Source organism: Enhydra lutris, unplaced genomic scaffold (assembly GCF_002288905.1).
Source record: "Enhydra lutris kenyoni isolate GAN:26980312 unplaced genomic scaffold, ASM228890v2 scaffoldscaffold33, whole genome shotgun sequence".
Classification (NCBI taxonomy): domain Eukaryota; kingdom Metazoa; phylum Chordata; class Mammalia; order Carnivora; family Mustelidae; genus Enhydra; species Enhydra lutris.
The window spans coordinates 22,992,052-23,014,516 of record NW_019154117.1 but is presented as its reverse complement, the minus strand read 5'-3'; the positions used below and the strand labels follow the sequence as shown (position 1 = coordinate 23,014,516).

At 39.9% G+C, this 22,465-nt stretch overlaps 1 protein-coding gene across 1 annotated transcript in view; it reads left to right on the top strand.

Moving 5' to 3' along the window:
* LOC111153654 (solute carrier family 28 member 3) overlaps positions 1-22,465 on the top strand; it is a 56,814-nt gene that overhangs the window by 9,204 nt on the left and 25,145 nt on the right. Inside the window, exon 2 of the mRNA XM_022512804.1 lies at positions 10,285-10,380. Coding sequence (XP_022368512.1) covers positions 10,285-10,380 — 96 coding nt within the window. The remainder of the gene's footprint in view (positions 1-10,284; positions 10,381-22,465) is intronic.

Here is a 22,465-nt window from a genome sequence, read left to right as displayed (position 1 = left end):
TCAATTGATAGAGTCAAAGGAATTATATCCTTGTTTCTTTTTTTTTTTTTCTTTCTCAACTATAAGAAGACATTTAGCTGTTAAGAATATTTCTGTTTCTCCCTTGACTAAAGGGGTTGCATCCTTGGAATTTTAGACACAGCTAAGTTCATTCTAATTAATCTGTAAAAGCATTACAATGTGTAGGAGCTGAACTTTTTAAGTCTTTGTCATGACTATAGTAAAATAATTAACTGTGTAACTTATGGTGGACAGCTTCTCTTCTAAATTCCCTAAGAATAGGGACCATATATGCAGCGCTCAGCAACAACATTCTCTAGCCCATAGTAGATGCATAAGAAATTATTTGTTAGAGGACTAAACGAGAATGCCTGAGACAGAACCCTGAGGAACTGTATGTAACATTAAGGGTTGAGTAGAAAGGCTGATAGGGTACAGGAAAGGAGAAGTCTGGGTGGGAGGAGGAAACTAACAATCTGTAATATCACAGAAGCCAAGAACAAGACTATTTTAAAGAGGAAGTGACCCATTGTGTATGACGAAAACTGGATTTAAGGACATGAAAACCATCCGTGACTTTGGCAAGGGTGATTTCCATAGAGTAGTAGCAGTGAAAGCCAAATTGGAATGGGTCAAAGACCAAATGAGGCAAGAAAATAGAACCTTAGTCCATTGGGGCTTCTACAACAAAACACCACAGGCTGGGCAGCTTATAAACAACAGACACTTATTTCTCACAGTTCTGAAGGCTAGAAGTCCAAGATCGAGACACTGGCATGGTTATGTTCTCATGAGGACCCTCTTCCTGGTTCATAGCCAACGTCTTCTCCCTATGGTCCTCATACAGTGGAAGGGGCTACATTCTGTGGGACCTCCCTTGTAAGGGCACTACTCCCATTCCTGCGGGCTCCACCCTCATGACTTAAACACCTCCCAAAGGCCCCATCTCCTAACACCCTCATCTCTGGGGGTTAGAATTTCAACATGATGAATTATAGGGGCACACAAACATTGACCATAGCAACCTGTAAGTTCAGACAGAAGACTGGTTTTTAAAAGGAGGAGAAAGGATGTTTCTCTATGAATTCTTGGTTTCACAGCAATGAAAAATTGATAGCGTTGCAAATATCAGAGAAGCAAGGGAAGGAAGTGTTAAGTAGAGTAGTGTGAGGAAAAGTGCAGAGCATTGTGTCTGGCTCAGTAAGTAAGGAGTCCAGGCATTGTCATATTATTGCTCTAAGAATATCTTGTCCAAGCTGAAATCACATGTTATCGAATACAAAGTAAGAGATGCACCAGGAGGAAGACAGGCAACGAAGCCTTCTCCCCAGACCTGAGACAGACAGAGTACCTTCTAGTCAACCAACCAAGAGCAGGTGGAACTGCTTCTTGAAATGGATATGAAAGATGCAAAAGAACCCTCACTACACTGAGTTAATATATACAAGTACAGGAAAAACTCGGTATCTGTTGCAAATACCTCTAAATACGATTTACATCAATGGCACCAAAATGAAGATAGTTATTAGAACTTGCCACTGGACCCTGTTGGGTTTTTTTTTTTTTTCATATTCTTTAAAGTGTTGATAAAGATGCATATAAACTATCACAAATTAATTTTAATATTTTAATAACTGGATTTTAATACCGTTGGCTCCCTTTTAGTATTACATATGCAATTTTATGTATTTTAAAACATTCTCAACCCCCCTCCCCCCAGCAACCCTCAGTTTGTTTTGTGAGATTAAGAGTCACTTATGGGGGGTTGGGAGAAGGGTGTGAGGTAATGGACATTGGGGAGGGTATGTGCTATGGTGAGTGCTGTGAAATGTGTAAACCTGGCGATTCACAGACCTGTACCCCTGGGGATAAAAATATATTATATGTTTATAAAAAATAAAAAAAAAACATTCTCCCGTCCAAGTACTAACCAGGTCCAACTCTGCTTAGCTGTATTTTAAAACATTCTGAAGGAGCCCATAGGCTGCAGCCACTGTCCTGGTTTGGGACACTTCCCCGAAGTTGCACGTAGCTTCAATCACAGTGGCAGAATTTAATTATAGCCACAGGAAGGTTAGAAATGCAACTTTATTCTGGGAAATCTTGGGCCCCACTAAAATTCAGAGCCCTATATTTAAAGGAAATAGAGAAGGGGCACCTGGATGCCTCAGCTGGTTGACTGTCCTTCTCTTGATTTTGGTTCAGGTCATGATCTCAGGGTCATGATATCAAGCCCTATGTCGGGCTTCCTGCTGAGTGTGGAGTCTGCTTGGGATTTTCTCTCTTTCTCTCCTGCTGCCCCTCCCCCCTGCTCTCTCTCTCTCTCTCTTTAAAAAGAAGGGGGGAGAAAGGAAATAGAGAACAGGTATTAGGGACAACTAGCAGTCTTGGTAATATTTCCTACTGAGGTTATAGAATTCAACGGATGTTAATCGTATCACATTATTTATTGTTTGGGTCTTCCTTACCCTTACTTTTGCCCATTTGATCTGTCATAGACTGAAAGAGTTCTATCAACCTCTTTCTAGATGTGTTTCTAGGTATTTCTCCCTCAGTTTCCTCTACATTAATCTATGCCATTTGTACACAGAGAGTCATGCTTCTCGGAGTGTGAGATTATACTCTGATCATTGTTTCTCTTGGAACATGTTAATTGCTTTTTTAATCCTATATTCAGACTTGGTCAGTTAAGATCATGGGCATTTCCTGCCTTCGGCTCAGGTCATGATCCCAGGGTCCTAGGATCGAGACCCGCATCAGGCTCTCTGCTCCACAGGGAGCCTGCTTCCTCCTCTCTCTCTGCCTGCTTCTCTGCCTGCTTGTGATCTCTGCCAAATAAATAAATAAAATCTTAAAAAAAAAAAAAGATCATGGGCATTGCATGTTATATCTTTCTGAGTCACTGAGTCATTTCCAGTACAGATCCTCCTCAATTTACAATGGGGTTATGCCTCAATAAACCAATCAAGAGTTGAAAGTATTGTATGTCAAGAATGTATTTCGTATACCTAATCTACCAAACATTATAGCTTAGCCTAGCCTACCTTAAATGTGCTCAGAACACCTACATTAGCCTACAGTTGGGCAAAATCTTCTAACACATATCCTATTGTACAACAAAGTGTCGAATATCTCATGTAACATACTGAATACTGTAAAGTGAAAAACAGTGGTTGCATGGGTACAGAACATATCAGTTGTTGAGCATATCAGTTAAGCATATCAGTTGTTGACCCTAGTGATCTCATGGCTGACCAGGCAAGGCCCAGCATCACAGGCAAGGATCATACTCCACATCACTAGCCCAAGAAGAGGCCAAAATTCAAAATTCAAAGTACAGTTTATGCTAAGTGCATAATACTTTCACAACATCATAAATTTGAAAGACATCACGGGATATGGCTGTGTTTATTTGTCATTCCCTCTAATTCAATCAAACCTATTGATCTGCCAGATGGGTTTATTTGTTCTTAGTTCTTCTCAGCATAATTGATCTTATGCTTTGTAAAAATCTTTTCACTGTATGTTTGTGTTTTTTTATTTTTGTTTGGTTTCTTCTGAAGACTTATTTTTTCTTTTAATGATTCCTTTTATAATGAGCTTAAGATTATAAGTAATCACGAAATTAATATATTTTCTAACTTCTTTTATTTTCTTTCCTTCTCTTTCATCACTTGATTTTAGCTGAATATATATTTAAGCATTTACCTTTCTCCCTTAAACACTGCTGCTTATCATCTCTTTCAGTTCCCAGAATTAAAAGATAAGAAAATTGGCATACTCACCCTAACTTCTACTTTTTCCTTCCCTTCTCCTTCAAGCAAGTTTTCTGAGTATTTTTCTACATTGTCAGGGGTTAAAATATTAAAATTTGATCTGGAATCTTAATCTCTAGATTAAGGTTTTAATTTATTAAATAGATTCAAAACATACTATCATTCCTTTTGCCATAATTTCTCATTAATCTTTTGTTTGGCTGTTCCTCTAATCTTTTCTCCAAGAACTCAAAAGAACTCAAAAGTTCTTTGAGTACATTCAGGCTTCAATTTATTTTTATAAATCTTACCATTACAAACCTTCCTCTGATTTTTCTTACTGGATCTAGAACTGTGTCTTTCCTTACCTTCTTATACTTAGGGGTTCCATTTGCCCCTGGCTCACAAAGATCACAAGGGGAGAATGTCATCAGTGCTCTGTGGTCCTGCCTCCACACACCCAATTCAAAGCTCCCTTCAGAGCATTCAGAGGTGACAGAGAATTGTGCCAGAGAAGTGTGATGAACCACAGGCGGTCTCCTTAATCCAGTCCATAACCCCACACAGGCCCACAAGAAAAACAAGACCATCTCAGGGAGGAACGGTCTAGCTAGAGCTCATGAACTACATTAAGGATTCCATAAACCTGAGACTTGAGTCAGAAGGCCACCTGAGCCAAGAGGGTCATGTGTAACAGGCAAAGAGCAAAGGCTTCTGGGATACAGCCTTTGAAAATGCAGTCGTTCCGAGACAAACCCCATGCAATTTAGAGGAAACATTTTAGAGAAAATAGCCTTAAAATAGTTGACATTTGTAGGTTTTCTTTTTTTTTTTAAGATTTTATTAATTTATTTTTCAGAGAGAGAGAGGAGAGAGCACAAGCAGGGGGAGCAGCAGGCAGAGGGAGAAGCAGCTCCCTGTTGAGCAGGGAGTCCAATATGGGGCTCGATCCCAGGACGCTGGGATCATGACCTGAGCTGAAGGCAGAAGCTTAACAAACTGAGCCACCCAGGCGCCCCAACATTTGTAGGTTTTTAAATGTCAAAAGTAAATAAATAAAGGGGGAGCTACATTCCCAAACAATGTGAAGAGATCAGATTCACCAAACAGATGCTAACTTTTCCATGCCAAATTTCAACCATAGAGAAAAAAGCGGTTACAAATGACTGAAAGCCAGCAAGTAAGTAGCAAACTCAACTATCAAATTAATATAAAAGTCAACCGACAGCAGTCAATTACTATATGTGGCACTGGGTAGGTGATGAATGCTACTCTCCTATACAGTGGTGAATATGGCCTCAAAAAATTAAGCCTGGATGTGAGCCCAGAAATGACAATGGACCCAGCCTTTCATCATAATGTAACACCAATTAATATAGATAATTTGTCAATATTCCTGAAAACGGTCATCCTAACATTCATGTGAGCCACTTCCTTTGATCTCTTTATGTTGCATTTTGGAATTTTAAGTCACTATTTAAAACAGCTGCTCCAATCTAGTCCCATTCCATGTTCTTAGAAATAGACACAGAAAGGTTAAGTCAATCACTTGAAGCTTAAAAAAAAATGGAGGTGTATTTCTGACACCTTCATTTCGGCATCTAAGTTTTAGAATATTAGAACATATAATAACCCTCTTGAAGAAGTAGAGAAAGCAGTCCTGTACCATTTTGTCTCTCCTCAGTTGTAGGGACATGATTTTAGCTGCACTATAATGAGCTCAAACAGCCCCCAGAAATATCCTTCTGTTGCAAAACAGTTACCAAACACTTCCATGCCTGCCATTGTGTTATACTGATGGTATTCAGCAGAGAACAGGGGACAGAGAATCTGGCTTCTCAGCTTAGAGTCTAGGGGTATAATACAGATTTACACAGTTCCAAGTTTTCCAAATGGTATCATATTCCCATTTTTGCCACTGGTCTTGGGATTTGAACATCTATAGCAATTTCTCAGGCATCACTCCTCAGAATGTATCCCACTGACTGCTTCTAGGAAGATTGCTTCAAAGCTGTACAGAAATGTGAAGATAGATAGGTAGAAGGATAGATGATAGATATAGATAGATAGATCAATGCATACCTATATACATATATAGACAGACAGATAGACATATACACACATAGTAAAATTAGCAACTCTCGTCATCAATCTAAATCTGTTTTGGTGGTATCAATCCTTCCGGCCAAGGTAGATTAGCAAACACTTCACAAAACTTGCTGTGAAGTGTCAAGCTCTAGAACCAGGTAAAGACCTTCATACCAACTCCTCAGAGTCCTTATGAACATATTTGCCTGATGGGCCATTCCCGTCCGTCATAAAGTGACAGCATCTAGATCCTATCAAAGGTCAGGGTAAAAGTCTCTCCAGGGGTGAAGGTACCCCAGGCTCAAGCCCATCACAGCCACCTCAGCAAGAAGTCAGAGTGCACCAGGCCGAGCAGTGTCTGTAAAGAAGGTCAGAGAAAGGCTCCCCGGCAGCAGAGTCACCCTAACCACAAAAATTGAGAAATGGAAGCCACATGGTATAATCAGGGCCGCCCTGGGAGGCCCACTACCCTGTTGGAAGAAATGACCACCAAAGCCTAGGTATAGCTGAAGAGTAGCCACAGGTATCTTTCAGCACCTCTGCCATTTCTAGCTAGTCTTCTTTTTTTTTTTTTTTTTTTAGTGCATACAATGTTACACAATGATACACAATGTTACACTAGTTTCAGGTGTACAAACATAGGGATTCTGTAAGTTTCTATATCATACTATGCTCACAAGCATAGCTACCATTTGTCTCCATACAATGCTATTATAATACACTGACCCTATGCTGAACCTTTTATGTACCTTTTATGCCCATGACTTATTCCTTCCATAACTGGAAGCCTGTCTCCCCCTCCTCTTCACCCATTTCATCCAACTGCCCCCACTCTGGCTACCAGCAGTTTGTTTTCTGTATTTATGGGTCTCATTCTGCTTTTTGTTTATTTATTTGTGGGGTTTTTTGATTCCAGGTATAAGTGAAATCATACAGTATTTGTCTTTCTCTCCCTGACTTATTTCACTAGCATAATACCCTCTATGTCCATCCATGTTGTCCCAAATGGCACGATCTCACCCTTTTTTATGGCTGTGTGATATTCCACTCACTATCAATACAGACCCCATCTTCTTTATCCATTTATGTATTGATGGATACTTGGGCTGTGTCCATGTCTTGGCTATTGTGAATAATGCCACAGTAAACATAGGGGTGCATATATCTTTTCGAGTTTTTGTTTTCTTCAGATAAATATCCAGAAGGGGAATTGATGGATCTTCTGGTAGTTCTGTTTTTAATTTTTTGAGGAACTTCTACACTCTGTTCCAGAGTGGCTGCACCAATTTGCATTCCCACCAACAATGTACAAGGGTTCCTTCTTCTCCACATCCTCGCCAACACCTCTTATGTCCTGTCTTTTTCACTCTAGCCATTCTGACTGGTCTTTTAATATCTAGAGTTCAAATCAGGTCTTCTTGATGGAAGGGGAATTTAATCTGTAGGTGCACCACTATCTTTTTAGATATTCCTGAGGGCAAAGTGCCCTAGCCCAAGGTCCAAACTCTACAGGCTGATACAGTTTGGGTTGGACAATGAGTCCAGATCCCATTTAGGATATTCTGATTGTATAACCTGAGTCATACCATCCATTTATCTCCGCTTTAGATTCTTCATCTGTCAAAATGGAGATCACAGGACTTTAAAGAGTTTATGTGTCCTGTACCTACTACATATTATATCGAAGCAGGTGCAAATAAAAGCAAAAGCCAAAAGTAACAAGGGAGAAGCTTATTTCCTGCAGATAAAAGTAGGACGTGGGGAGTACAGAACTGGAGTGGAAGCATTGCTCAAGATTTGCAGAGCCCCAAGTACCCAGCAACTTCCCACTCTGGCGTCCCCAGGATGGGGCCTTGGCATTCATGGCCCAGCTGGAACCATCCACACACAAGGCAGCAGGACGTAGGGAAAAATGAAAGGGGAAAGGAACACCTGCCAGCCATCCCTTAAGGATTATTCCCGAGCTGCCCTACTCAGGACACCACATCTATTTATATTTTGATTGGCCAGAATTTAGCTATAAGTGGAAATGTAGCCTCTTTTCAAGGTGGCTATCTGTTCAGCTACAATTCTATAGAAGGGAAATACCATAAATAGATGGGGGTGGTGGTTTCAGTAATTTCTCAGGTTTTAGAAGTTGTGTTTAGAAACTGGATGAAAGGAGTAAATTAATAATAATTTAAAAAAGAAAAGAAAACCTCTGTCCATCTGTACTCCCTGCAACACTCACTGGGGACGTATGGAAAATGTGGGATCGAAACCCAGGCACAAAGGACTCCAGGCTCAAGGATCTGCCCTTCAGAGAATCTCAGGCCAGAATTGAGTACACTCAGCAAATAACACTAACTAGAGAAATTAAGTACCGTGCTGTCAGCTGCTTAGAAATACTCATACACAACACCACAACGTTGTCACCCGCTCAGTGGAGTGACAAGCTTGCACGCAGAATACAATATTGGTTGTAACGCAGTGTCCTAAGGTATGTCGTCTTCTGTACGAATGTAGCTACTTAATCTGAATTGCTAAGTAGATGTAAAGAAACAAGGAGCTAAGGAGTCATTATGGACCACCCATTCAGGCCCTCGGACTCCAATTTGAAAAGAAGCAATAAAACAAAGCCAAGCAATGTCTCAAGGGTTATTTTTCCAGCACCAGTCTACACACACAGCGCCCCCATTATTCCCGTTGGAAATCCTCCAATGGGAGACACTTCTGGACATGTTAAAAAGCCAAGGCCTACACTCCACCAGGGGGTAAAACAATCCCATTACATGTTACAAAATACGTCCAGAAGTGCCCTTGTCACCACTTAGGCCTACTTTACCCTACCCCCAAACACACACACGCGCACACGCGCACGCACACGCACACACACGCGCGCGCACACACGCACGCACACACACACCCCTTCTTGCCTGAACTTGAAAACGGCAGGCCCCTTCCTTGTGCGCCATAAGTTTCAGATTCTGCCACCAGGTGGCAGGAGTAATCAAGAATTAGCAGGAATTACCCCGAAGGTCGGGCTGCTCCTCCGGCAGCCAGAAAAACGTCAGGATTCTGGAAGAGATCACAAGAACACCCAGTCGAAACTGGGGTATAGATGGGTAGACTGAGGCTGAGCAGATGTGACCGACCCAGCATCACACATGTAATTAGGGGCCCCGAAGACCAGCACCCTCCTCTACCTGTGCCTTGTATTTCCACCAGCTCATGTTTTATTTTTAACTTTTTGTTAAGGAAATTTTCAGCGTCTGTGAAAGTGAGAATCATAAAATGAGTCCCTAAGTGCCCACCAGCCAGATTCTGTAATGAGCAACACTTTGTCATCCTTCCCCGCGGTATATAGCGCCCCCTATTGTATTTGTTATCAAATACTCAGATGTACACATGGCCGCGCCCATTAATGCAACACTAAAATCACTGCTGTTCATTCAACCAAAAAGACTTGTTAGCGTCTCCTATGTGTGGAGACTGTGCTAAAGTAAGATATACAGCCATAACACAACGGGCAGTGTGGCAGCAACCCTTCCACGCATAAATCATGCGTGTGCTGGAAGTTAGATTTTATTCATGCTTTATACACTCTTGGGTTTCAATAGATGGAAAATGCAACCCAGCTCAGGACTATCATTCTTTTATAGCTTTTTGGAGCCAGCCAGAGAGCCAAAGTTAAAATCAAAGTCATACACGTGTTCTTTCAAAGGCAAGGTCACAGGCCTAGCAGAGGACATTTCCTAAAGAGCTAAAGGGACCTACCTGACATGGTTTATCTATCTTGTTGCCTTACTTGGAATGAAGTGCCTGAGGAAGGCAAATCAGGATGAGATAGGAGAAAGATTGGATTCCCCCTCAAAAAGGTAAGGGAGAAGTTAACCAAATGTCCATCACATCTCAAAGCAGCAGCTCAGGGGTGAGGACATGCCTCCAAGAACACAGCTTACTCACTTCCCTAAGGTAAAATCATGACAGCTTGACAAAAGAAGGCATTTTTCTTATTCTCGTTCTGATTCTCATTACTACCAGAGATTGCTTTAAACTAAACAAAACACATTTTAGCATCTCAAAATTCCAACGTCTAAGAAGAAAATTATCTGTCCTGCATTTTGCTTTATTTTATACATTGGAGGCCTATGTTATGTGACACACCTTAGTCTCAACTCTTATTATAAAGTGGCATGACTTAGATGCAGGTACCTGGTCCTCCTCTCTCTCGTTTTCAAGTTGGACCACACCATTCCTTCTAGCAGAGCAGAGCAAAACAGAAATCGTCTGTTTCTTTATGAGCCCAAGATTCACTGGTTCTTTCTTTATTCAGCTGACGCATCTGAGCACATCTCTGCCACCCCATCCTTCGAAAGTCTTCTAGGTCCTGTTTCTTGAGAGAACATTGGGGTTTTTTGGTTCTGAAATTGTATTTTTGCAATTTATGCTTTTTTCTTAGAATGAAGACGACTTTGGTGAGAGCCAGAAAACGTCAGGAAATAACTCGCTAAGGTGTAGAGTTACGCAAAACGGAGAACACAAAACCGCGATGCAGGTACTCCGGTGATGGTTGAGTGACTCTATTACCATGGTAACTGCTGTGCGGCAGGGACTAAGAGCTGTGGGGACAGAAAGCTGGTGCTCAGCTGGCACTCAGAGGAATGAATTAAATGGTAATAAGAATGTGTAAGGCAGAGTCGTGAAGACAATACACACACTCAAACGAAGAGATTTTGTATTGATACACTTGTCCCCAGAGTCTTCTGCTGGGGAGAGTATGTAGGCTCTCTCTGGACATGTCACTGGCACAGATTCCAAGCTCCATCCTAAAGCAAAAGGCACTGGCTTAAACCTAAGTGTCTCAATTTTAAAGCAGGTGAGGCAGATGAGGTAGGATGTGGTTCTAAAACTGTCCATCATGCCCTAGGGCTCCCAGAGACACGTAAGTTTACAGCACACTGAGGCATTCTGTCACAAGGCCACTTTTCTTTTTTTATATATTGAATTCTGGGCAGGACCTCATCAGAAGAAAGCCTTCTGCTCCTAAAAATTAAGCAGATTATCCATGTAGATCATCTTTTTTTTTTTTTTGGTAACACCTGGGTGCTGACTATGAAGCCATTTATTGGAGGGAGTTAGTCCCATGATAAAAAGAATAATTTGTTTGAAATAGAAAATGTGAGATATTATTGTAACAAAATTTGGAACATAAAAAATTACCTATATAAATCCAGAAAAAAGTAGGTGCCTAACATCTTAAAATATGGCCTTTTAAGACAAATATACACCCATGTGCATATGTCATGCTATCCATATCACTATTGTCCATTTTACTTAGTATATTGTAAAAAGTATCCATTTCACTCATTATTCAACAAAACAAGAGAAAACAACACTTCTGTCCATATGAAACCTGCACACAGTTTATAGTACCTTTGTTCATGGCAGCCAAAATGTGGAAGCAGCCAAGATCTCCTTTAGCATATGAATAGACGAATGAACTGTGGCTCATCCAGACAATGGAATATTCTTCAGCACCAAAAAGACATGAACCTTTGAGCCAAGTAAAGACAGGGGGCAGAGATTAAGAGCAAGATGGCAGAGGAGTAGGAAACCTAAATATGGTTGGTCCCAGGAATTCAGCTAGATAGTTATCAAACCTGAACACCTACAAACTCAACAGGAGATTGAAGAGAAGAGCAGCAATTCTTGGAACAGAAAAGTGACCACTTTCTGGAAGGTAGGACATGCAGAGAAGTGAATCCAAGGCAACATTTGGGAAGATAGACTGTGGTGGGGGTAGGGGCCGGCTCCCGGCAAGGGGTAGAGCAGTGAAGCACAAAATCAGAACTTCAAGAAGTCCTCTCCACGGATGGACATTGCTCCAGAGGCTAAGTGGGGGGTGGAGCCCTTGAGGGGACAGTGTGGTCTCAGGACCCGCAGGGTCACAGAAAGACCAGGGGTGTCTGAGTGCAGCAGAGCTCCCAGGTATCAGAGTGGGGAAGCTGGCTACAGAGACAGAGCCAAGGGGTGGGCTCTCAGCTTGGGTTACCTTAAATGTGATCCAAGGCACAGCTGGGCCACTGCTCTTAGAGCGGCGTGGAGTGTGCTGCAGGAAACAGCTGGGTTTGGAGACTCCAAACGTGGCTGGGCCAGATATAGAAACACTCGGTCACAGGTCGGGTGAACTCAGAGTGCTGCTGGAGACCAGGAAGATGGGAGGGACTGACTGCTTTTCTCCGAGGGCACAGTTAGGAGTGGGGCCCTGAGCTCTCAGCCTCTCCAGGGCCGGAGATTGGGAGGCCGCCATTTTCATTCCTGTCCTCCAAACCAGTACGGAAAGCATTCAGGGGACAAAAGCTCCTGAGAGCAAACCCAAACAGATTACTTAGCCTGGCCCCTGGCAAGGGTGGTGCAATTCTGCCTCAAGTAAAGACATTTGAGCATCACTGCAACAGGCCCCTCTCCCAGAAGATCAACAAGAACATCCAGCCAAGACCAAGTTCACCAATCAATGAGAACTGCAGAACTCCAGAGCTGGGGAAAGCAACACCTAAAATTCATGGCTTTTTTCCCATGATTCTTTAGTCTTTCAAAGTTAAATTTTTTTTTCTTATTCTATTTTAAAATTTTTTCCTCTTTCCTATTTTAATCTTTTTAAACTATTTTATCTTACCAATACCTTTTTTAAAAAATCTTTTTAAATTTTCATTGTTTCTATCCCTTCATTGTATTTAACCTTATTTTTTAATTTAAAAAAATTTTTTTAAAGATTTTGTTTATTTATTTGACAGAGATCACAAGTAGGCGGAGAGGCAGGCAGAGAGAGAGAGGAGGAAGCAGGCTACCCACCGAGCAGAAAGTCCCATGTGGGGCTTGATCCCAGGACCCCAGGATCATGATCTGAGCCAAAGGCAGAGGCTTTAACCCACTGAGCCACCCAGGTGCCCCTAACTTATTTTTTATATACATATAGGTTTCTCTTTCTTTAAAATTTCAGGATACAGTTTCTTCTAACAGATCAAAATATACCCTAAATCTAGTGCATGGCTTTGTTCTAGTCTCAGCCTGATCACATTCTTTCCTCTTTTTTTCTTTTTTCAAGCAACTTCTTATCAATTCCTTTTTTAAAATCTTTTTTAATTTTCATCTTTACATTCATATTCCATCCGTTCATTGTGTTTAACCTTATTTGTGTGTGTGTGTGTATATATGTATATATGTGTATATACATATATATATACATATGTGTGTGTGTGTGTGTGTATGGTTTTTTTTCCTTAATACTTTGGGAAGCAGTTTCTTCTAACAGACCAAAATACACCCAAAATCAAGTGTGTGGCTCTGTTCTATTCATCATTCTAATATATATATATATATATAGATATATTTTTTTTCCTCCTTTCTTCTCCCCCCAGTTTCAGGTCTCTTCCAATTTGGTTAGTGTATATTTTTCTGGGGTTGTTGCTACCCTTTCTGTATTTTGTTCTCTCATTCATCTATTCTTATCTGGATAAAATAACAAGGCAGAAAAACTCACCTCAGAAAAAACAAGAGGCAGTATCGACAGCTAGAGACCTAATCAATACAGACATTAGTGAGATGCCAGAACTAGAGTTCAGAATGATGATTGTCAGGGTGCTAGCTGGGCTCGAAATAATCATGGAACATACTAGAGAATCCCTTTCTGGAGAAACAAAATCCCCTTTTGGAGAAATAAGAGAACTAAAATCTAACCAAGTTGAAATCAAAAAAGCTATTAATGAGGTGCAAACAAAAATGGAGGCTCCTACTACCAGGATAAATGAGGCAGAAGAGAGACTAGTGATATAGAAGACCAAATGATGGGGAATAAAGAAACTGAGAAAAAAGATAAACAACTACTGGATCATGAGAGGAGAATTCTAGAGATAAGTGATACCATAAGACAAAACAATATTAGGATAATCGGGGTCCCAGAAGAAGAAAGAGAGAGGGAGCAGAAAGTATATTGGAGAAAATTATATCAGGGAATTTCCCTAATTTGGGGAAGGAAACAGGCATCAAAATCCAGGAGGCACAGAGAATCCCCCTCATAATCAATAAAAATAGGTCAACACCCCATCATCTAATAGTAAAACTTAAAGTCTCAGAGACAAAGAGAAAATCCTGAAAGCAGCTCAGGACAAGAGGTCTTTACATACAACAGTACAAATATTAGATTGGCAGCAGACCTATCCACAGAGACTTGGTAGTCCAGAAAGGACTGGCATGGTATATTCAGAGAACTAAACAAGAGAAATATGCACCCAACAATACTATATCCATCTAGGCTGTCATTGAAAATAGAAGGAGAGATAAAAAGCTTCCAGGTCAGTATTGACCCCAAAGATACAGATGTAGTGAAAAAAAGAGCCATATGTACCCCAATGTTCATAGCAGCAGTGGGCACAATTGCCAAACTGGAAAGAGCCAAGATGCTTTCCAACAGATGAATGGGTAAAGAAGATATGGTCAATATATACAATGGAATACTACGCCTACATCAGAAAGGATGAATACCCAACTTTTGTATCAACATGGACAAGACTGGAGGAAATGATGCTGGATGAAATAAGTCAAGCAGAGAAAGTCAGTTATCATTTGGTTTCACTTCCTTGTGGAGTATAAGGAATAACATGGAGGACATTAGGAGAAGGAAGGGAAAAGTGAATTGGGGGAAATCAGAGGGGAAGATGAACCATGCGAGACTGTGGACTCTGAGAAACAAACTGAGGGTTTTGGAAGGCTGTGAGGCAAGGGGATGGGTGGGAATTAAGGAGGGCACATATTGCATGGAGCACTGGGTGTGGTGCATAAACAATGAATCTTGGAACACTGAAAAAATAAAATTAAATTTTTAATAAAAAGCTTCCAGGACAAAAACTAAAAGAATTTGCAAACACCAAACCAGCCCTACAGGAAATATTGAAAAGAGTCCTCTAAGCAAAGAGAGAGCCTGAAAGAAATAGGCCAGAAAGGAACAGAGACAATACACAGTAACAGGCACCTTACAGGAAATACAATGACACTAAATTCATATTTTTCTATAGTTACCCTGAATGTAAATGGGCTAAATACCCAAATCAAAAGACGTAGGGTATCAGAATGGATTAAAAAAACAAGACCCATCGATATGCTGTCTACAAGAAACTCATTTTAGACCCAAAGACACCTCCAGATTTAAAGTGAGGAGGTGGAAAAAATTTACTATGCTAATGACATCAAAAGAAAGCAAAGCTGGGGTGGCAATCCTTACATCAGATAAATTAGATTTTTAGCCAAAGTCTATAATAAGAGATGAGGAAGGACTCTACATTGTACTTAAAGGGTCTGTCCAACAAGAAGATCCAACGGTTTTAAATATCTATGCCCCTAATGTGGGAGCAGCCAATTATATAAACCAATTAATAACTAAATCAAAGAAGCACATCAACAATAATACAATAATAGTAGGGGACGTTAACACCCCCTCACTGAAATGGACAGATCATCTAAACAAAAGATCGACAAGGAAATAAGGGTTTTACATGACACACTGGAACAGATGAACATCACAGATATATTCAGAACATTCCATTCCAAAGCAACAGAATACACATTCTTCTCTAGTGCGCATGGAACATTCTCCAGAATAGATCACATCCTGGGTCACAAATCAGGTCTCAGCTGGTACCAAAAGATTGGGATCATTCCCTACATATTTTCAGACCACAGAGCTTTGAAACTAGAACTCAACTGCAAGAGGAAAGTTGGAAAGAACTCAAATACATGGAGGCTAAAGAGCATCCTACTAAAGAATGAATGGGTCAACCAGGAAATTAAGAAGAATTTTAAAAATTCATGGAAACAAGAGAAAATGAAAACACAAGTATTCAAAAAATCTTTGGGACACAGCAAAGGCAGTCCTGAAAGGAAAATATATAGCAATACAAGCCTTTCTCAAGAAGCAAGAAAGGTCTCAAGTACACAAGCAAACCCTACACCTAAATGCGCTGGAGAAAAAACAGCAAACAAAGCCTAAACCCATCAGGAGAAGAGAAATCATGAGGATCAGAGCAGAAATCAATGAAATAGAAACCAAAAGAATAGCAGAGCAAATCAACAAAACTAGGAGCTGGTTCTTTGAAAGAATTAATAAAATTGATAAACCTCTGGCCTGACTTATCAAAAAGAAAAGAAAAGGACCCAAATTAATAAAATCATGAATGAAAGAGGAGAGATCACAACCAACACCGAAGAAATAAAAACAATTTTAAGAACATATTATGAGCAGCCATACATCAGCAAATTTGACAATCTGGAGGAAATGGATGCATTCCTAGAGACGTATAAACTACCAAAACTGAACCAGAAAGAAATAGAAAACCTGAACAGACCCTAACTCCACAGTAGGGAGATTGAAGCAGTCATCAAAAATTTCCCAACAAACAAGAGCCCAGGGCCAGATGGCATCCAACAAACATTGCAAGAATTAATACCTATTCTCCTGAAACTGTTGCAAAAAAATAGTAATGGAAGGAAAACTTCCAAACTCGCTTTATGAGGCCAGAATCACCTTGATCCCCAAACCAGACAAAGACCCCATCAAAAAGGAGAATTACAGACCAATATCGCTGATGAAAATGGATGTAAAATCCTCACCAAAATAGTAGCCAATAGGATCCAACAGTATATTAAAATGATTATTCACCACAACCAAGTGGGATTTATTCCTGGGCTGCAAGGCTAGTTCAACATCTGCAAATCAATCAATGTGATACAATAATTAACAATAGAAAGAACAAGAACCATATGACACTCTCAATAGATGCTGAAAAAGCATTTGACAAAGGACAGCATCCTCTCTTGATCAAAACTCTTTACTGTATAGGGATAGAGGTACATACCTCAATATCACCAAAGCCATCTATGAAAACCCACAGCAAATATGATTCCCAATGGGGAAAAACTGATAGCTTTTCCCCTAAGGTCAGGAACATGGCAGGGATGTCCACTCTCACCACTGCTATTCAACATAGTACTAGAAGTCCTAACCTTGTCAATCAGACAACAAAAAGAAATAAAAGGCATCCAAATCAGCAAAGAAGAAGTCAAACTCTCACTCTTTGCAGATGATATAACACTTTATGTGGAAAACCCAAAAGACTCCACTCCAAAACTGCTAGAACTCATACAGGAATTCAGTAAAGTGTCAGGATACAAAATCAATCCATAGAAATCAGTTGCATTTCTATGCACCAACAACAAGACAAAAGAAAGAGAAATTAAGGAGTTGATCCCATTTACAATTGCACCCAAAACCATAAGATACCTAGGAATAAACCTACCAAAGAGGCAAAGAATCTGTACTACAAAAACTATACAGTCCTCATGAAAGAAATTGAGGAAGACAAAAAGAAATGGGAAAATGTTCCATGCTCATGGATTGGAAGAACAAATATTGTGAAAATGTCTATGCTACCTAAAGCAATCTACACATTTGATGCAAGCCCTATCAAAATACCATCAATTTTTTCAAAGAAATGGAACAAATAATCCTAAGATTTATATGGAACCAGAAACAGACCCCAAATAGCCAGAGGAATGTTGAAAAAGAAAACCAAAGTTGGTGGCATCACAATTCCAGGCTTCAAGCTGGCATTGAATTCCAGGCTTACAAAGCTGTCATCATCAAGACAGTATGGTACTGGCACAAAAACAGACACATAGATCAGTGGAACAGAATAGAGAGCCCAGAAATGGACCCTCAGCTCTATGGTCAATTAATCTTTGACAAAGTGGGAAAGAATGTCCAATGGAAAAAAGACAGTCTCTTCAACAAATCGTGTTGGGAAAATTGGACAGCCACATGCAGAAGAATGAAACTGGACCATTTCCTTACAGCACACACAAAAGTAGACTCAAAATGAAAGACCTCAATGTGAGAAAGGAATCCATCAAAATCCTTGAGGAGAACACAGGCAGCAACCTCTTTGACCTCAGCCGCAGCAACTTTTTTCTAGAAATATCGTCAAAGGCAAGGGAACCAAGGGCAAAAATGAACTATTGGGACTTCATCAAGATCAAAAGCTTTTGCACAAAGGAAACAGTAAACAAAACCAAAAGACAACTGACAGAATGGGAGAAGATGTTTGCAAACGATATATCAGATAAAGGGCTAGTATTCAAAACCTATAAAGAACTTATCCAACTCAACACCCAAAGAACAAATAATTCCAATCAAGAAATGGGCAAAAGTCATGAACAGAACATTTCTGCAAAGAAGACATCCAAATGGCCAACAGATACATGAAAAAGTGCTCAACATCACTCGGCATCAGGGATATACAAATCAAAACCATGGTGAGATACCACCTCACACCAGTCAGAATGGCTAAAATTAACAAGTCAGGAAATGACAGATATTGGCAAGGATGTGGAGAAAGAGAAACCTTCCTACACTGTTGGTGGGAATGCAAGCTTGTGCAGCCACTCTGGAAAACAGTATGGAGGTTCCTCAAAAAGTCATAGAGCTACCCTATGACCCAGCAATCGCACTACTGCATATTTACACTAAAGATACAAATGTAGTGATCTGAAGGGCATGTGCACCCCAATGTTTACAGCAGCAATGGCCACAATAGCCAAACCATGGAAAGAACCTAGACATCTATCAACAGATGAATGGATAAAGAAGATGTGGTATATATATACAATAGAATACTATGCAGCCATCAAAAAATGAAATCTTGTCACTTGCAATAATGTGGATGGAACTAGAGGGTATTATGCTAAACGAAATAAGTCAGTCAGAGAAAGACAATTATCATATGATCACTCTGATATGAGGAATTTGGGAGACAGGGCAGGGGGTCTTGGGGGGAAGGGAGGAGAAAAAATGAAACAAGATGGGACCAGGGAGGGAGACAAACCATAAGAGACTCACGAAACAAACTGAGGGTTGCTAGGGGGTGGTGGGGGGAGAGATAAGGTGACTGGGTTATGGACATTGGAGAAGGTATATGCTATGGTGAGTGAGGGTACAGGTCTGTGAATTGTGTAAGACTGATGATTCACAGACCTGTATCCCTGAAGCAAGTAATACATTATATGTTAATTTTTTAAAAAGACAAGACATGGGGGAATATTATATGTGTATTGCTAATTAAAAGAAGCAGTCTGAAATGGTTACATACTTTATGATTCCAAGTATATGACAAAGGAAAAGGCAAAAACAGTGAAGACAGTAAAAAGACCAGAGGTTACCAAGAGGTGGGGAGGGACATGTGGGCAGAGCACAGAGGATTTGGGGGCAGTGAAACTACTCTGTGGGATACTATTATGGTGGATACATGTCCTTATGCATTTATCCAGACCCACAAAATGTATAACACCAAGAGGGAACCCTAATGTAAACTATAGAATTTGGGGGCTAATATGTCCATGTAATTTCATCAATTGCAACAAATTTACCACTCCGGTAGGAAACGTGCTAATGGGAGAAGCTATGCATGAGTGGGATCAGGGAAATTTCTACTTTCTCCTCAATTTTGCTGAGAACTGAAACTGCTCTTTAAAAAATGAAGTCTCGTGGACTCTGAAAAACAATCTGAGGGTTTTGAAGGGGCAGGGGGTGGGTGGTTGGGGGAGCCAGATGGTGGGTACTAAGGAGGGCGTATATTGCATAGAGCACTGGGTGTGGTGCAAAAAACAATGAATTCTGTTATGCTGAAAAGAAATTTAAAAAAATGAAGTCTCTTTTTAAATTGTTTCACAAAACAATCAAAAACAAAAAAAATTAGATTTTTTTTTATTTTTATGGACAAGAATATAAAGAGCAAGAAGTAGCCACTGGATTTGCAACAATGGTCCTTAGGTGATCCTGGCAGCAGCCATCTCAGTAGAAGTCTGAGTGAGTAGGATGTGAGGATCACTAAAAATAAAGGCAATTCTTTCAAGTGGTTTGTCTGTGAAGGAAAGGAGGAAAGGTAGATATTGACCCCTTTTGTTGTTATTATCATTTTTGGTTGTTGTTAGTTTTTTTTTTTAATTTTTAATGCTAACTCTTTATTTCACTTTAAAGTTTATAAATAATTTTTTTCAAGTGCTATATTTAACATTTTTTAAAGATTTTATTTATTTGACAGACACAGGCAGAGAGGCAGACAGAGAGAGAGGAAGGAAAGCAGGCTCCCTGCTGAGCAGAAAGCCCAATGCAGGGCTCGATCCCAGGACCCCAGGATCATGACCTGAGCTGAAGGGAAAGGTTTTAACCCACTGAGCCACCAAGGCGCCCCTGTTTTTAACATTTTATTTAATTTTTGCACTAGCTTGTTAGGAGATGATATTCTTTGGCTCATTTTATAGCAGATAAAAAATAAGAACATCAAATTATATAAAGTCATTTCAGTATAAACTCAGGGTGCAATTGTTTCCCAGAATTCATAAGTTTAGCTCAATTTCCATACTTCTTTTTCTTTTTATGAAATGTTAGTCACCACACGGTACATCATTAGTTTTTCATGTAGTGTTCCATGATTCATTGTGTGCATATAACACCCAGTGCTCCATGCAATCCGTGGTTTGTTTTAAAGACGGAGACAGGTTCTTACTATGGCAGCACATATACTAAAATTAGAAAGACAGAAAGATTAGCATAGCCCCTGCACAAGGATGACATGCCCATTTGTGAAGCATTCCATATTTTTAATACTAAAAAACCATAAGCTGATTAAAAAATGGGCAGAAGATATGAATAGACCTTTCTTCAAAGAAGACATCCAGATGGCCAACAGAACCATGAAAAGGTGCTCAACATCACTCATCATCAGGGAAATCCAAGTCAATACCACAATAAAATATTACTGCACACCTGTCAGAATGGCTAAAATCAAAAACACAAGGAACGACAAGTGTTGGCAAGGACGGGGAGAAATAATGAATCATTGAACACTACATCAAAACCTAATGATATACTATATGCTGGCTAACTGAAATAAACAAACAAATAAATAAATAAATAAATAATAAAATTTTTAAAAAGAAAGATGAGGAGAAAAAGGAACCTTCAAGCACTGTCAGTATGAATGCAAACTGGTGCAGCCACTGCAGAAAAGAGTATAGAGGTTCCTCAAAACTTTAAAAAGAGAACTACGCTGGGATCCAGTAACTGCACTCCTGGGTATTTATCCAAAGAATACAAAGAGATACATGCGCCCTTATGTTTATTGCAGCATTATTTACAATAGCCAGACTATGGAAGCAGCCCAAGTGTCCATCGATAGATGAATGGATAAAGAAGAGGTGATATATATATCCTACATATATGTAATATATAGCACTATTATTGGGCTATAAAAAAAGAGTGGAATGCTGCCATTTGCAACAACATGGATGGATCTAGAGAGTATAATGCCAACTGAAATAAATCAGTTGAAGAAAGACAAATACTATATGATCTCACTCATATGTGGAATTTAAGAAACAAAACAAATGAACAAAGAAGAAAAGAGATATACCAAAAAACAGACTTAGCTATAAAGAGATGGTTACCAGAGGGGCAGCGGGTGGGGGAATGGGTGAAATAGGGGAAGGGGATTAAGAATATACTCATCATGATGTAAATGAGTAGATGTAATATGTAGAGAATTGTTGAAGACTATATTGTACACATGAAATTAAAATAAAAATGTATGTTAAATATATTAAAATTAAAATTGTTATTTATTTGTTTATTTGACAGAGATCACAAGTAGGCAGAGAGGCAGGCAGAGAGAGAGAGGGGGAAGCAGGATCCCTGCTGAGCAGAGAGCCCAACGGGGGCTCAATCCCAGGACCCTGGGACCATAACCTGGGCTGAAGGCAGAGGCTTTAACCCACAGAGCCACCCAGGTGCCCCTAAATTAAAATTTTTTAAAAAGAAAAATGTCTATACCAATCTGATAAGTAAAAATAAACAAACAAATAAAATGGGAAATGTTTGGGGGGAAAATAGAACAGTTAATGTCAGACATTCTATAGAGAATAGGTAACTTGAAATTTCACTATAAGAAAATAATAATCATGATTATTTAAATCAAATATCTGTCAAACTTTAACTATTGGCTAAGCTAGGCATTGGATGGGAATGAAATGAATAAGTGTCCTGTCTACCCCTGTCCTCAGCAGCTGCAGCTTGGACTCCAGTGGTCTCTTTCTATTATCCTTCACCTTCCTAATTCCTGGGGTCCAGCCCAGAAAATGAAGGTAGTCTAAATGAAGTGTATAATGGAGTGTGGCATCAAATGACTATATGATCTTTGAGAATCCTTTCAGCTCAGAGACACGCTTATGACTTCATTTTATATTTTTATTTTATTTTATTTTGAGAGGGGTGTGGCTAAAGGGAAAGACTCTTATGCAGGCTCCATGCCCAGGGCAGAGCCTGATGCAGGGCTCAGTTTCACGACCCTGAGATCATGACCTGAGCCAAAATCAAGAGACAGACACTTAACCGACTGAGCTACCCAGGTGCCCCACTTACAACTTATTTCTAAGTTCTCACACAGTCCAGAGAATCAACAGCTACCTGGGATATGACAGAAAGTAAAAGCTGAGATTTGACATTATCCCTCCTAGAGTATGTTCAAAACTCTTCCATG